The 17,624-nt window shown below is 43.9% G+C and overlaps 1 protein-coding gene across 1 annotated transcript in view; it reads left to right on the top strand.

The window, feature by feature from the left end:
• The first annotated feature begins 716 nt into the window (after positions 1 to 716).
• The window catches only part of LOC132390931 (FRAS1-related extracellular matrix protein 2-like), a 132,276-nt gene continuing 115,368 nt past the window's right edge, over positions 717 to 17,624 (top strand). Inside the window, exons 1-2 of the mRNA XM_059963466.1 lie at positions 717 to 5,790; positions 10,567 to 10,656. Of these exons, the coding sequence (XP_059819449.1) occupies positions 717 to 5,790; positions 10,567 to 10,656 (5,164 nt within the window). The remainder of the gene's footprint in view (positions 5,791 to 10,566; positions 10,657 to 17,624) is intronic.

Here is a 17,624-nt window from a genome sequence, read left to right as displayed (position 1 = left end):
TACGTAATTTTTTCAAACGGAATATAACTATGTATTTCATTATTCCAACGATTCCTTCGGCATTCTGTCCCAATAATAAACTGAAGCTGAAATCTGATTATTTTAAAGGTATATTTTCTTCATTTTTGTCTGGCTGCGAATTCCTTTTATTACCAGTCAAGGGCGCTGTTGGAATCAAGACCGATACTGAAGACCGACAGCCAAAATAGGAATTAAAAAATCGACACATGATTTCTGGACTAAAAAGATAGCTCAGCCGCTTTACTCTATTTTGCAACTGGGAATGGTAGATCACATTGTTTGATGCAGTTGCTGTGATTGACAATTTCCAACGAGGGAAAATGTACGGTACACGGATGATGGCGGAAAGCTGATGCACTGTTGTAAAGTTGAAATACAAGTAGGAACTCAATACAAGTTCAGAATGACGCACGGCTGCTCTGTTTAGCGCGAAAGCTTACTTTTTCACTACTTATTTCAAATTCACTGAACAACACGAAAAATCAAACGCGCGCCAAGTCAGCGCGGCATCAGGTGCGAACGGTCTGATCGCATTTCTCCTCCCATCTGGGCACTTGTTAAGTCCAGAGGCGGCTCCTCTACCTGTATATGAGGGCTGAGCAGGACTGAAGACCGGTCAGTCAGTCTCTGTCTCTCCGGGTCTGGGCTGCATTACCTGGAGCAAGCGCTACGAGAGGGAGCGGTTTATTTTCCAGATGCTCCCAACAGCTGCGTACAGATCGGCAGCGCAGAGGCGGCAGCTCCCCCGGACTCGTAACCAACTGCGGTCGGAACCGATGGGCGCCGCGGAACCACGGGCAGGTGCGGGTAGCCGCTGGCCGGTGCTGTGCGCTCTCCACCTGTGTTTCCTGGCTGCCCTGGCCGCCGAGGGACAGGCGGAGCCCGCTCCGATCGACGGACCGACCCCCGACACGGTGCTGATCGCCAACAACCTGGTGAGAGTGCCCTTCGGCAGATCCGTGCACATCGACCCGGTCAGCGACCTGGTGATCCAAGTGCGTCCGGGAGACAGGTGCCTCGTCACGGTGCTGGAGAACGACCCCTTGTCTCAGAGACCCGGCGCGTTGTCTCCTAAAAAATTCCCCTGCGAATTCGGGCCGGAAGATGTCAAGTATACCCACTTCGGCTCCAGAAGTCCGAGCAGAGACCGGGTGAGGCTGCAGCTCCGCTACGACACGCAGACGGAGACCATCATCCTCCCCTTCCTGATAGAGGTGCAGGTGGTGTTCCAGCAACTGCAGGTGCTCACCCGCAACATCCCGCTGGTCGTGGAGAGGCCGAACGGCGTAAGCAACCCCATCGATAGCAAGGTGCTGGGCTTTACCTTCGCCGGCGGCTTGGCGACCTGCCGGATCACGGTGCTGCTGGGGACGGCCGGGCTGCCCCGTTACGGCAGACTGTTGAACTTCACCGGCAGCGGGCAGATGGTGGAATGCGACGCCTTCGTGAACGGGGGCGTCCGCTACCGGCACACGGCCAGCACCCGCTCCCCCAACAGGGACTACATCCCCATGCTCGTGGAGCTGCTGGACATCCACGGGACTCCGGAAAGACGGGAGTATTTCCAGATGATGGTCAGGATCCGCCATGGCGCCGAGAACACGCCGCCGAAACCCAGTTTCCTGGCCATGATGATGATGGAGGTGGACCAGTTCGTGTTGACGGCCATCACCAGTGACATGTTAGCGGCTGAAGACCTGGAGACCGACCCCGACCAGCTGATTTTCAACATCACTTCACCCCTCGGTCCCAGAGAGGGACATCTGATCAGCACTGACGACCAGAGACTGCCCATCACCTCCTTCTACCAGAGGGACGTCAGGGAGCTGAAGATCGCCTACAAGCCACCTGCGGCGGACTCGGACACGGAGCGGATCTTCCAGTTGGAGTTACAGGTAGTAGACGCCGAAGGCGCCGCCTCGGAGACCTTCACCTTCATGATCGTGGTGAAGCCCATGAACACGCTGACACCAGTGGCCACCAGGAACATGGGGCAGCTGCTGTTCGAGGGTCAGTCGCGGCCGCTGAACCTGCGCATCAGCGACGAGGACGACCTGCAGCGGGTACGGATCGGCGTGGTGCACGGCCTCAGGCACGGGCAGCTCAGTGTGCTGGGTGAGCCCCGGACCTGGTTCACCCCGGCCGAGCTCGACGCCGGCCTCGTGGTCTACCAGCACGACGGCAGCGACACCCACAGCGACAACATCATCTTCCGCATGAGCGATGGCCGTCACCGCGTGGAGTTCCTCTTCCCCATCAGCATCGCGCCCACCGACGACCAGCCCCCGGTGCTAAACGTCAACACCGGCCTGGTGCTACTGGAGCAGCACGCGTACCAGATCTCGCCCTTTGTCCTGAGCGCCAGTGACATCGACTCTGAGGGTTCGACCATCCGCTTCCTACTGGAGCCTCCCTATTCCCCACTGGGGGTCCTGCTTCTGAGGCAAGCCGACCGGCCAGAAGATACCAACGGCTGGCGGTTCGTGGATGACCAACAGCTTTACGAGAAGAAGGTGGCCCAGTGGACCCAGCAGGACATCTTGGACGGCAAGCTGTACTACCGCTACATCGGTCCACACAGTATCGGCACCGTGATGGACACCCTAACCTTCCGTGTGCAGGATGACAACGACCCGCCCAACCAGTCCGGGGAGCACGCACTGATTGTCAAGGTGCAGTCGCTCGATGATCTGCCCCCCGAGCTCTTCCCGGGCACCAGCCTCCAGATGGTGGTCAGGGAGTACGAGCCCAGCCTGCTCCGCAAGAAGTCCCTACGCTACACCGACCTCGACTCGGACGACCGGCTCCTCAGGTACACCGTCCTCTCCCCACCCACCGACGCGGACGAGAACCACCCGGTGAGGGCTGGGGACCTGGTGCTGACCGAGAACCCGGAGGAGGTCGTCGGCGAGTTCACCCAGGCTCAAGTGAACCACCACAAGGTCTCGTACCGGCCCCCGGATCAGGAGCTGGGCATCACTCCCAGGGTGGTGCAGTTCGTCTACTCGGTGCAGGACCCGGCGGGCAACAGCGCCACAGGCACCTTCACCATCCTCCTGCAGCCGGTGGACAACAAGCCCCCGCAGATCACTAACACGGGCTTCACTGTCACCGAGGGCGGGGAGTTTGCATTGACCAATGCCCAGCTGGACGCCAGGGACCCGGACACTGATGAAGACAGCCTTACCTTCATCCTGACTCAGACCCCGGAGCACGGCCGCCTTCGGTATGCGGGAGTCGACATTTCCGCGGGAGAGTCGTTCGGCTTGGAAGATATTCGGAGTGGACAGATTGTGTACAGGCACAGCGGTGCCGAATCCGCCACAGACTCCTTTAAACTCAGCGTTGGCAACGGGGTACACGAAGTGCCAGTGACCGTCAGAGTCACAGTGCGGCCCGTGGATGATGAGAAGCCAATTATTACTCTTCTCGAAGGGCAAGTTGGGTTCCAGATCGATGTCCTCGAAAACGGGGCTGCCGAAATTACCACCAATGTCATTCAGGGCACTGACGAAGATACCGACGACTTAACGCTGACATTCATTGTGGAGAATCCCCCGAATCTTGGGCAGATATTAGTAAACGGGTTGCCTGCAGAGAGATTTACCCAGGAGGACTTAATCAATGGGGCTGTGGTCTACTCTCATACCAGCGGTGAAATTGGTACTCAGAGGAAACGGGATTCTTTCAACTTGACTGTGTCTGACATGTCGGATGAATGGGTTGCCGGTGGAAACAAAATACAAGGCGTCAGAGTTCAAGTTACCATCTTACCTGTAGACAGTGTGGCACCCGAAGTCACTGTTGGTGAACAATATACAGTGGTGGAAGGGGAAAAAAATGCACTTACAATGGCAAATTTAAATGCTAAAGATGTGGACACTTCCACTGATGATATCCTGTGCACCATAATTGTTCAATCAACATCAGGTTACCTTGAAAACATTTCCCCAGCACCAGGGTCTGAGAGGTCAAGGAGTGGCATGTCCATTACTGCTTTCACAATTAAAGATATTCGAGATGGTCACATCTACTATGTGCAAAGTATTCACAAGGGCATTGAAAAGGTTGAGGACTGGTTTGCCTTCCACTGCTCCGATGGCATTAACTTCTCTCAGCTCCAGTTCTTTCCAATTGTCATCATTCCAACAAATGATGAAAAGCCCGAGATTTTTGTCCGTGAGTTTGTTGTGATGGAAGGGATGAGTCTTGTTGTTGACACCCCAATCTTGAATGCAGCTGATGCAGATAACCCTTCTACCAAACTTTACTTTATCATCACCAAACCACCAAAGCATGGTCAGTTTGTTCAGCAGTTAGCACATGGTACTGTGCCAATCAAAAACTTCACTTTGGAGGACATCTCAATCAGTTCTTCTGTTATCTATGAACACGATGATTCTGAAACCAAAGAAGACAGCTTTGATATCAGACTTACAGACGGCAGATATCATGTAGATAAGACAGTCCCCATCATGATAATTCCGGTTGATGATGAGACTCCACGAATGACTATAAATGATGGCCTGGAGGTTGAAATAGGTGAAACAAAAATCATAACCAACAAAGTCCTAAAAGCAACAGACTTGGATTCTGAGGACAAAACATTGACTTATATAATTCGCTACAGCCAAAGCCAAGGCTTATTGCAACGTTTGATGAAAGATGGAGGCGTGGATCAGAACCTAACAGTTGGTATGAATTTTACCCAGGATGAAGTTGATAAAGGATTGATTCAGTATGTTCACACTGGCCAAGAAGGTGTGCGTGATCTCATTAAGTTTGATGTAACAGATGGCGTCAACCCACTGATTGACCGTTACTTTTACATTAGCATTGGCAGCATTGATGCAGTGTTCCCAGAAGTAATTAACAAAGGTGTCACACTGAAGGAAGGTGGAAAAGTTACACTGACTACTGACTTACTGAGCACCACTGACATTAACAGCCCTGATGAACATTTAAGGTTTAGTATCACTCATGCCCCAAGACGTGGGCATCTAGAAAAAACTGATAGTCCTGGTCTCCCAATCACCTCTTTCACTCAACTCGAGTTAGCAGGAAACAAAATCTATTACATCCATACATCGGACGACGAAGTGAAAATGGATAGTTTTGAGTTTGAGGTCAGTGATGGTTACAATCCGGTCTTTCGTACATTCCGAGTTTCAATAATGGATGTGGACAATAAGAAACCAATGCTCACAGTTAATGATTTGATAGTGAGTGAAGGGGAAATGAAGTTGATCACTCCATTTGAACTCAACGTGGAGGACCGTGACACTCCGGACTATTTGCTACGTTTTACTGTTACCCAGGTTCCAGTTCATGGTCAACTGTTATTTAACAGCAGCCAGCTAGTCTCAAGCTTCACTAAGCAGGACCTCAATGATAATCTTATTAGCTACAAACATGATGGCACAGAGACAAATGAAGATAGTTTCTCTTTCACAGTAACTGATGGCACACATACTGAATACTACGTCTTCCCCAACACCTTGTTTGAAACTCGCAAGCCTCAGATGATGAAAATCCGAATAGCAGCTGTGGACAATGGTGTCCCGCAAATTGTAATCAACAAAGGGGCTTCAACACTTCGAATAATGCACACTGGCCACCTTGGATTTATGATCACCAGCAAGGTACTGAAGGCTGAGGACCGCGACAGTCCGCACAAACTCCTAACATACAAGATCTGTGAAGGTCCAGAGCATGGCTATATTATTAATACTGAGCTGGGAAATGACAGCATTTCTGCATTCAGTCAAGGTTGGTGGGAAATTTTTAAGCTAATTTTTATCATAAAAATTGCTTTACAGTATTTATTTAATATCTATATCAAATGGTAATAAATAGTGGCACAAAAATTAAAACTTAATCTGTGATTTATCTTTCATAATGTCTTCAAATATGTTAAGCTTAGAAAAGACAGCAGCCTGAGCAAGCAGGATCTGTCCCAGACAATGACATATTTACATCGCTTATGCAAATGCATACCTGCCGTATACATGACCCAGTGATTTGCTCCTCTTGTATGATTGGTGCTGAACTTCCTATTTCCTCTGGTAATTAAGCAGAGGTTGTGCTGAAGTGGTATAAAAGACACAATGGTATATATTTGACTATTTTTATGTATGCAGTCGATTTTTATGCATTACTTGTGTTTATTCTAAGTAGTTGAACAAAGATTAACAAGTGCTGATCAGTGAAGTGCAGTCAAAAGTTACCAGGTGCCTAAAAGAAATTCCAAAAATTTAGTACAAAAGTTTGAGCTTTGAAAAGGTGTGTATAGCATTAATGGCCCAAAGACAACATTTGATTGTGAAAATTATTTTAATTTTACGATACTTTGCAGTTTAGAATGTGGGTTCATTATAATACTTTACCCTTCAGACAAATCTTTATAGAAAAGCTGAACTAATTGTTACATAATGTGAAAATGGGATCATAGCATAATTCAGCAGTTGGAAGAGACAGTCTATGTGACAGTACTAGTTAAAGTTATTTGAAAAAGCTATTCAACTCTTTGAGGCATTACTGCAATGCACAATGTGCATTAATTAGCTGGATAGTTACTGATCTTGTATTGAAAGTTATTCTTTGAGCTTTTTAACATAAGCATCTGAGAGCAACCAGAAGAATGGATGATCATAAACTGACTAATTAATTATGCTATTTTTGGTGTAATGATTTAAGGTCACCATGCCAAAAGTCAAAGCTTGGAGAAACAGAAGCATGATTGATATGTACAGTATTATGCCATCTATATAGGGTTCCTTTAGTTTAATGGTGTTAATATGTTTAACACCTGGTATTATTGTTTTGTAATGTGACTTTTGCATGTTAAAAATAATCAGTAACCTCAGTTTTATTTTATCATATTATAATTACGAACTTGTCGAGACATAATTAAGAACTACATCATTCCAAATATTTTGATATTGTGATTCTTCACATCTTGTATCCAATCTATAGCTGCTATCTTGATAAAACTTTCTGTATCACTTTGTTATCTATAGTGAAAATCTCAATGAACTGTTAGATTTTGAATATTTGGCCCTGTTGTGATGAGATAGGCACCGTTACTAAATGTCGTTCTGACCATTGATTCCCACTCAAACCACAGATTTCCCCTGCCCTATAGGTGAGTAGGTCTATGGGGATGTACCACCTTTCTTTCTGTTCCATCACCCCAAATCAGACCACGGACAGAAGCACCTGTGGTGAACTAATGTATTTCAGTGTCTGGTTTAAGGATTTTGTTCAAAAGATCCTTCAATCTATTAAATTTCATATGAATTTGACTCAGACATACGCCATGAAATTAGTTGTTTTGCACTAGCAATACAATGCAAGACACCAACTTACTATAAATTAGCAATTAAATAAATAATACAAATGACAAATATCAACATGGAACCCCTGGACCATTGAGAAATTTTATGCTGGAAGGAAGAAGCTGTTCCTAAAACAGTTTGAATATGTTTCTTCAGGCTCTAGTGCTAACAAGGTAAGAGCATATCCCACATGCTGAGGATCCTTAATGATAAATGCCACCTTCTTGAGGCATTGCCTCTTGAAGATGTTCTCAATGGTGGGAAGGGTCATGCCTGTGATGGAAACATCTACAAACTTCTGCAACCTCTTTTGAACCTGTGCATTGGAGGCTGCATACCAATCAGAATGTTTTCTGCTGTTCATCTGTAGAAAGCTGCTGGAGCCTTTGGTAACGTACCGATCTTCTCTAGCTCTTAATGAGACAGAGCCACTCGTGTGCCTTCTTGTTGGCTTCATTGATGTACTGGGCTCAGGATAAAAATTCTGAGATATGGAAGCCCAGTAACTTGTAGTTGCTCACCTTTTCCACGGCTGACCCCTCAATGGGACCCATGTGTGTTCTCCAAATACTCCTTTCTAAAATCCATAATCAATTACTTATCTCGTTGACTGAGTCTGCTTTGACCATAAGCAGTCATTTATATTAGCCCTACGTTAATTCTATTTAATTAAAAAAATCCCCTCATTCTCACCTGCTCCTTCCAGATTCCACCATTAACCAACACTTTCTGGGCCATTTAGCACATTGACCCATGCACCTTTGCAATGTGGATGGTGATTGAACATGTAGAGCGTACCTTTGTGATCACAGGAGAAAAGTGCAAGCTGCATACGGCAGCACTAGAAGTCAGGATTAAACCTGAGTCACAGGAGCTGCAAGGCAGAAGCTCGAGCAGCTGCATTAATGGCCTTGGAAGTCTCCTGTTCTGTGTGCTGGTTGACTGAACTCACCAAGCCCTATCTTTTCCAGTTCTGTCCAATAATGATGAACTCTCAAAAGATCAGTTTTTATGCATTGGACAGATCCACTGACCTTGCATGTTACACTGTTTATCTAGCCAGAGTAAACCACTTCTTCCATCAAGTAAACCCTCAAAAGGTTGAGGCCACTAATTCTATCTTTCTCCTGATTGAAACCATCACTAAACCACACTTCAATCTCAACATGATAGTTTGTCAAGAGCTCAGCATCTGATGGCAAAACATATCGATTGCAAAGAACATCTTTTAATTCCTTAATGACACTTAATGACGTTTACATCTGTTTTAGTTTATCTTCGGCTGAAATTCTGATCTGTGTTTTTGTCATATGCAGATTCGACTCTTCCAATACTCATTGCAATTGCCATTCAAAACCCTGAGTTTATCTGAAACAGCTCATTCCTCTTCTGCAACAGATCTTGCTCCCAAATATCCCTCTCTACGTCGGCCCTAATTCATTCTCAATCACTCATAACTACACCAAGTAGATTGCAGTTGCTGTAATTTGGAACAGAAAAAGAGGAAAACAACCTGCTGGAGAAATTCACCAGGACAAGCAGTACATAGTCCTAATGAAAGGTTTTGAGTTAGGTTGACTGTCCCTTTGCCTCCACAGATGTTGCTTGAACTGAAAAGATCTTCTGCCACTTTGATTTTTGTTTTAAATTTAATATTCTCACCAGCACATGTAAATATTTTCATTATTTTGTCTCTTTTGAAATCTGTTACACCTTTAGCCTCAGCTTTCCTCCCTTCTCACTCACATCCCCTGTTTCTCTTGTGAATTTATGCAGTTTATGTCTGCTTATTGGTGGCCATGTTTCCGTCTTATGACATAGAACTCTTTCCCTAAATTTGTATTTCTCTTTTTCTCTCTGCTCAGCATTACGAGCATACCCACCCCATCTCCCAACACTTTACTGTTAAAGATTACTTAGAAAAACATTACTGTTAAAAAAAACAGTTGCGGTAGAATTGCCGTTGATGTTTTACTGCATCAAAATATCATTCTACTGGCAGGATTTAATGACAGGATTGATGTTGCACACAAAACAAAATATGGGCGTTGCATATCTTAAGTAAGAAGAGGAAATGCTAGAAATACAAACTGGTGCTGTGAGAAAGAAGGTCTTTAGAAATTCATGAAAAGGCATAAAACTAAAACATGAATTTAGCTCATTTCTTCACAGTTACTTTCTGACTTGTTACTTCTAATATTTCCCATCTACCACATTTCTGCAAAGAATGGTAATATGCACCTCTTTTTTCAAGCGCTGATTTTAAGCATATATCAACTAGCTATCTTCTTTATTGGAACTTTAACTCACTTGGCTTTACTTCATATACAGTGGATTTTGGTAAACTGGGACACATTGGGACCAGTACATTTTGGCCCAATTAAGCGGCTGCCCCCATTAACCAAAGTTTCATGGAAATAGTTAAATGGAAAAAAATACAAACTATTGTTTAACTGTGTAACAATTTATGTGTTTAACTGAAATACAGAATGAATTAGAACACTATTAATACCCCTACTGTACTATAAAACTGTGTAGTGGTTCCTAACAGTTATTGATGGTGGAATTCATTCACCCTGTTCTGTGATTGACTGTAAGTGAACAAATCAGCGCAGACACACAGTGCAGAGAGAAAGACTACCTTCATACTATGCTTTGGGTGATTACATCCTCCAATTCTTCATTTTCATTGTAACATTCAAGATGGTTGTGAGTACCTTAAAGTACTTTGTAATTGTTAACTTGTTGAAGTAGTGAAATTGTTTCATTTTCACTCCTGGCCATTTCTGACATCTCCAAGCCTGAATACTGGAAACAGCAGCAAGCAAAACAATTCTGAATTGTCCTCCTGCTTATTTCTTGCTAACTATCAGTGACAAAAATGGCTACTTTTGTACACAAACAACTGATGCTATTTAAAAGCTGATTGGTCTAAACATGGCATAGCATTTAACGACTTTGGTTAAAAACTGTTCAGCAACAGTCTCCTTCCCCAGTTAAGTGGAATAGGGTCCCAAATAACCTAAAAGAACCCCAGCTATTTTCTCAATTTAGCTTTTGTTCTTTAAGAGTTGTCCCAAATAAACAGCTGTCTTGATTAACCAATGGCCCTGTTAACCAGAATTCACCGTATTTGATGTGCGTTTAGAAGACAATGATTCACTTGATATTGCATCAACTTCAATGCCTGCCAATTCCATTTTAACAGCTGACATCGATGACATGAAGATCTCTTATGTTCTGCGTGAAGGTGACAATGCCACAAGTGATATCTTCTATTTCTCAATTGAAGATGCTGGTAAGATTTCACCCATTATGTGGATTAATACACTGGCTGGATTATCCAAGAGTTTTAATTCAGCTATTGCTGCTGGTGAATTGAGGGAGCTAAATCTTATTACAGGTGTTATCTGTCACTTGTTGTTATGGTGTGAAAATCTTTAAGAATGGTTGAGTACATTGAAATTCTGGTTAATTACATCTGAAGTTTGCTAATCTTGCTTGGTGTACTTTTTCCACTTGCTTACGTATACTGTAAACTTAAATAAGACCCATTTGTACACTCTCTTAATCTAGTTTGCCTGAAAACTTGGTCGTTATTGCTCTGATAATGATTAATATCAAATAGATGAAAGTAGGACCTTTATAGTGAATGTAGGGCCCTGGGGAGTGTTGTACTATAAGTAAATTTGTGATTCCCTGAAAGTGGCTTCACAGGGTGGAGAAGATGCCTTTTGGCATGCTGCCCTTTTGATTTAAAAGGATGTTGCTGGGACTCGGTATGGAGAAGATGGAGCAGTTTGAGATTTCACTGGAACCTAGCAGAATGAGAGGTGATTTTATACAGGTGCATCAAATCATGAGGAGATTGGATAGGGTGGATGTGCAGAATTTTTTCCCAGTGTCAGTGAATCCAGAACCGCAGAGCATGGATTTAAGGGGAGGGGGTGAGAATTAGTAGGACCCGAGGGGCAACTTTTAACCCAGAGAGTGGTCAGTAACTGGTCAGTATATGCTACGTTTGTGAGAGGAAGTGTATGAGACAGGAGATTTACACTATTGAAAAGGTATTTGGGATAGGTACATGGATAGGAACGGATTAGAGGGATATGAGTATCAGATGTGAGAAAATAGGACTGGCTTAGATAGGAATCTTTATAGCATGAGTCAGTTGGGCTGAAGGGCCTGTTCCCATGTAGTATGAATATGACTCTTTGACTTTACAAGGCAATTACATTTAATTGTACCATTCCTCTCGGTATAGGACCCATTATGTAATTCAATCCAACTCACGAGGAATGTTTTAGTCATCCCTGTCCCTCAAGTTTTATTTTGCTTCTCAGAGCAAGGCAGTTATCCAGATCGGGCTGATTCTGTAGATAACGGTGATATATTATGAAGTTGTCAGTTCTTCCCTACGTCATGTATGATTGAACCATAAACCCATTCATTATTTGGCAACATGATTAGATTTCTTTTAAGATTGAATCACTAACAAGAAAACAAGTTTAGCATTTTTTTTGATTTTCAGCATTATTAGTACTCGTGGCAACTTCCACCTGTATTCCCCTGATAACGAACCCACCAAGTAGAAGCAAGGAACAAGCAACGTAGATTTTTTAAAAAGGAAATGGGAGCCAATTTTACTTATAAAAAATATTAAGGGATCCTGTTTCATTTGTTAACAAATCCAATCAATTGATTTACATGCTTTAGAAATAAGCTAATAATTATGTTACAAATGAGAGATTTTCCTTATCAAGGTTTAGCCCTGTTGGTTGTGCTCCTGCCTCTGAATTAGATGTTTATTGCTTTAATCTTAAACCCAAAACTTTGCACCAAGGAATTCATAGTTTTCTGCAAGCAACTGTCACCATTTGTCCTTGCCTATTAATTTTCACCAGTTTTTTTGTATGGAAGTTCCTGTTAGGTAGACTTTCTATTTCACATCTTTCATCTGGATTATATTTCTTGGACATAATTGACAACATTTTGTGGAATTTACAATGTACTGTTATTATGTTTCATTATGGTTCATTATCCAATGGTGATACATTGAGTTTTGATAACACTGAAGGAAAATCTGCTGGTGATGTTGATATGGTGAGAGTCAGGGTGATCAATTACTGACTGCTGGCAGAAGATAGTGTTTCAATGATTCACAATTCAGTTTAGAACCAAGCAGGGCTCATTTGTAAGTCAAATGTAATTTTAATCATATGCAATTTAAGCTTTCATGCTAGGATTTCACTACTGGCAAAAGTGATTCTAGAAGCAAAAAAGAAATGCTCTATGATTGATCAGTTTGTCATCTTTTGCTGACGGGTCAACAGCAGGCAAGCAGAAGATCAATCTTTTGGAAATCCCTCCAGTTTATTTCATGGACACTTACTGACTAGAATCATTATAAGAATGTAGAACTACTTCAGCATTTTTATAGACTGTAACATTGTTGGAATACTGTCGATAATTTATTCTACTCTTTAACCCATCTGACAGATTGCATTGTAAAATGGATAAGTTGCTGTCTGCTGTGGAGTAACCGAGCACAACTTTCCTTGAACTTAGAATCATTCAGACAGAATCTACTCTCACAATTCGGTTCTATTTTCCTGAAAGCTTAATTTATCATTATTGGAATCTTTATAAGTCTGCAATGAGGCTTTGGTGATTAATAATTATGACCTTTGAAATATTCCACACACCTCTGCAGGTCAGCATTAGCTAATCTCAGCTTCCAAAACAGTCTTCTTCAAAATTCAAATTGTCACATTGCCATATTTACTTGCTGGGGTACGTTTGTAAACACTTCAGGATACACTCTGAATTCCCTTCAGTTGCTGACATTCTATAGAGCTCATATTCTTCTAACTTCTGGGGAATATGAGTCTGTTCTATAAATGTAGCAGTAATGTAACATAAAAAGGCAACACGAGTGAATCTGCAGATGCTGGAAATAAATAAACACAAAGTGCTGGCAGAATTCAGCAGGCCTGACAGCATCTATGGAAGGAGGTAGTGACGACGTTTCGGGCAGAAACCCTTCATCAGGAGTGAAGTAACATGGGAAGGTCGAGGGGGGATAAGAAGTGGGGGGAGGGATAAAGTAGAGAGCTGGGAAGTGATAGGCTGGAGGGAAATGGGCTAGGGGGAAGGTGGAGAATTATGGGAAATAAAAGAGAAAGAAAGGTAGGGCTGGGGGGAGATTATAGTGAGGGGGGAAAAGAAAGAGAAAGAGAACCAGACTAAAATTATAGATAGGGATGGGGTAAGGGTGGGGCAGGGGTATCAACGGAGGTCTGTGAGTTGGATGTTCATGCCGGCAGGTAGGAGGCTACCTAGGCAGGAGATAAGGTATTGCTCCATCAACCTGCGTGTGGCCTCATCTTGACAGTAGAGGAGGCCATGGACAGACATGTCAGAGTGGGAGTGGTCTGTGGAATTGAAGTGTGTGGCCACAGGGAGATCCCGCCACTGCTGGAGGACTGAACACCGGTGTTCGGCAAAATGGTCTCCCAGTCCTCACCTACCACCCTGCCAGCCTACAGATCCAACGTATAATCCTCCACAACTTCTGCCACCTCCTACAGGATCCCACCACCAGCCACATCTTCCCCTCCCCCCCCCCCCATTCTCGGCTTTCCACAGGGATCGCTCCCTACGCGACTCCCTTGTCCATTCATCCCCCCCATCCCTCCCCACCGTCCTCCCTCCAGGCACTTGTCCCTGCAAACGGAAGAAGTGCTACACCTGCCCCCACACTTCTTCCCCCACCACCATCCCAGGCCCCAGACAGTCCTTTCAGGTGAGGCACCACTTCACCTGCGAGTCAGCTGGGGTGATATACTGTATCCGGTGCTCCCGATGTGGCCATTTATACATTGGAGAGACCCGCCGCAGACTGGGAGACCGTTTCGCCGAACACCGGTACTCGGTCCTCCAGCAGTGGCGGGATCTCCCTGTGGCCACACATTTTAATTCCACAGACCACTCCCACTCCGACATGTCTGTCCATGGCCTCCTCTACCGTCAAGATTAGGCCACACGCAGGTTGATGGAGCAATACCTTATCTCCCGCCTAGGTAACCTCCCACCTGCCAGCATGAACATTCAACTCACAGACCTCCATTGATACCCCTGCCCCCCTTACCCCATCCCTATCTATAATTTTAGTCTGGTTCTCTTTCTCTCTCTTTGTCCCCCCTCACTATAATCTCTCCCCCCAGCCCTACCTTTCTTTCTCTTTTATTTCCCATAATTCTCCACCTTCCCCCAGCCCATTTCCCTTCAGCCTATCAGTTCCCAGCTCTCTACTTCATCCCTCTCCCCACTTCTTATCCCCCCTCGACCATCCCATGTTACTTCACTCCTGATGAAACATTTCGGCCCGAAACGTCTTCACTACCTCCTCCCATAGATGCTGTCTGGCCTGCTGAGTTCTGCCAGCATTTTGTGTTTTTTATGTAATATAAAAAGCTGCCTTCAGTAATTGCAATGACACGACTGGAGTTGTATAGTCTGCTACCATTAAATTAAATAATAATCCCAAACCCAGTCAGACCACTACAAATACCAGTTTCTGGCTGCTGTTCAGCAGAGTTCACAGTAAGGTGTCAGCAGCGTTCACTACATATGGCAGCCTGTCAGCTCTCTGCTTGGTTGCCCCGGCGACTCAGCCTGTTAACACTTGTCAACAGCACTGAGACATTTGGCCTCTTGGCCAGTGTAGCAGAGGGTAAGTGCTGTCCTTGGACCCACATCTCAGCATGTGTTGTGCCTTCGGGAAAGGAAGGGAGCAAATTAGATGTGAAAAGGCTAACAGAAGCAGAGCAGCTGTGCCTCTGCCAGTCTGTGTCTGCAAATGGCTAAAGTTACAAAGGATTAAGTAATTACGGTGAAAGCAATCATGTCCCACTGTTGATTGACTTCCAGTTGTGGCTGGCTGTTGACATGCATTAGAAAAGCAATAGAAAGTGAAGGCTAGTGTGTCTGAATGGGAATACCAAAGGGGGAAAAGAACAGCAGATGATAAAACTAAATCTCTGATGAACCAAAAGGGATAAGTTTTGTTGGCTTTCTTAAACTTTCAAGGGATTTGTAGTTAGAATGTAGGGATGAAGCTGCTTTGAGGACAAATAAAATGTAGCTATTCTTAACTGGAGTAAATACAGCTAAGTGAATGAATACAACTTGTTTAAGAGTTTCTTAAATTCTCCCTAGAGTGAGTTCCTCCATGAAGCATTGTCTCTTTGCCATGTGATCGAGATGTCTCCATCATTTCAGCTCAATATTAAAGTATAAGGGTGGTGAAGGTATCATTTAGCATGCTGGTCTTCATTAGTCAGGATTCTGAGTTCAGAGGGAGAGACTTTATATTCCAACTATATATATGGATGGCGATGCCACATTTGGAGAATTGTGTACCATTTTGGTCATCTTGTTATAGGAAAGGCATTGTTTAACTAGGAAGGATGCAGAAGAGATTAATGAGGATACTGTCAGGACTAGAGGGCCTGGGTTATAGGGAGAGGTTGGCCACGTTGGATCTTTATTCCTTGGAGAAATAAGAAAGGAGATGACCTCTTAGAGCTTTATAAAATCATGAGGGGTATGGTTACGGTGGACAATCATTGTCTTATCCCCAAGGTTTGGGGAGTCTAAAACTAGAAAGCAGAGATGCAAGATAGGAGGAGAGATTTAAAAGAGACCTGTGTGGTAACTTTGTTACACAGAAGGTCATGAGAACCTGGACTGAGCAGCCAGAGGAAGCAGAATGGCAGGTCGAGTGACATCGTTTAAGATGGATGGGAAGAGCGTGAAGGGTTATTAGCTGAACACAGGCAACTTGGACTAGCAGGGAGGATGCTGCAGTTGACATGGGCAAGTTGGACGGAAGGGCCTGTTTCATGCTGTATTACTCCATAGTTTTTGTGGTAAAGAAAAATGATCAAACTTTCCTTTATAAGGACCTAACCTACCCTTTAGGTTATGTTTCATGCAACAGTCACCAGACTGACGGAAGCTGCTTTAAGCATCAATATCACAAGGACAGACATCATCCCAGACTTTTAATGGAATGAAAGATTTTCAAAGCTTCATTTTACATGCTGCCAAGCTGCCGTTATTGGAAATTTGACATCCAGCATTCATTTCCTCTCATAAGCAACATTTACTCAATCACCAAGAGGGTGATACCATTTCCCAAATTCTCCTACCAAGCTTAAATGATACAAATGGTTAACTTCTTCCAAATTTATCACATGAGAGATTTAGTGTCAACACAAAGCTGCTGCAGCATATTTCACCATCCACATGTAAAAGAGAAAACAAGGAACAACAGAGACATAGGCAAGTTATGGTGTGCATTTTCATAGACAGGCTTTTGTCACAGCCCAAGAAAATAAGGAATCATGAAATGACAAAAAAAAGCCTTTGGACATTCAGCACAATCCAAGCACAGAAAATTGCATTTGGCTTCATCATAAACTTTGCTGAATCTCTTAAAGGGAATTGCCGATTAAGTACATCACAATATAGTACAAGCAACAGTGACAAATTGAACAATTCTGAAGATGAATCAGCCATTTTCTATTACATTATTTAATCATGGCCTACATTCTTTGCTCTGGTATAAATAGATTTGTACAGAGGATTACATAACTATATGGTGTGTGAATATATTAAGTAGTGCTTCTTTTACTTCATTTTCTGTCTGAATTCTGACACAACTGGTCAGTGATCAAAGAACAGTAACTTCGCCTGAAGTAAACGCACAAAATGCTGGAGGAACTCAGCAGGCCAGGTAGCCTCTATGTAAAAAAAACTACAGTCGAAACTCTTCGGCAGGACTGAAACAGCTAAGATTCAGACAGCAAGGCATTCATCATTGTTAAACTGCTCAATTGTATGACAGGGGTGTGCAACATAAAACTGTCATATAACTGGAAGGGACGTGCTTAATTCACAAATGAGGCAGTCACCAAGGAAATGTGGTGAAAGCAAGTCAAATACTGAACAGGATTTAAAAAGTAAAACATCCATGTGTAGAATATAACACGGAGCATTTCTGTGAAGCTTTTCCCTATAGTTACTTTGATTTGATTTCATTAATATTGGTTGCCTGGAATCAGTAGAGATCTATGTACTGCATGTTGAAGGTGACAGGGAATAACTTGCTGCTGCAAGCAGATGCTCTTCAGTACTAATGACCAGTTGTGAATTTCTAGCAGCCTGATTTGATTTCCTACCTGTTATTTGCATTTAAAG

This window comes from Hypanus sabinus, chromosome 3, assembly GCF_030144855.1.
Source record: "Hypanus sabinus isolate sHypSab1 chromosome 3, sHypSab1.hap1, whole genome shotgun sequence".
NCBI lineage: Eukaryota > Metazoa > Chordata > Chondrichthyes > Myliobatiformes > Dasyatidae > Hypanus > Hypanus sabinus.
This window is presented reverse-complemented; position numbering and strand designations above follow the sequence as displayed.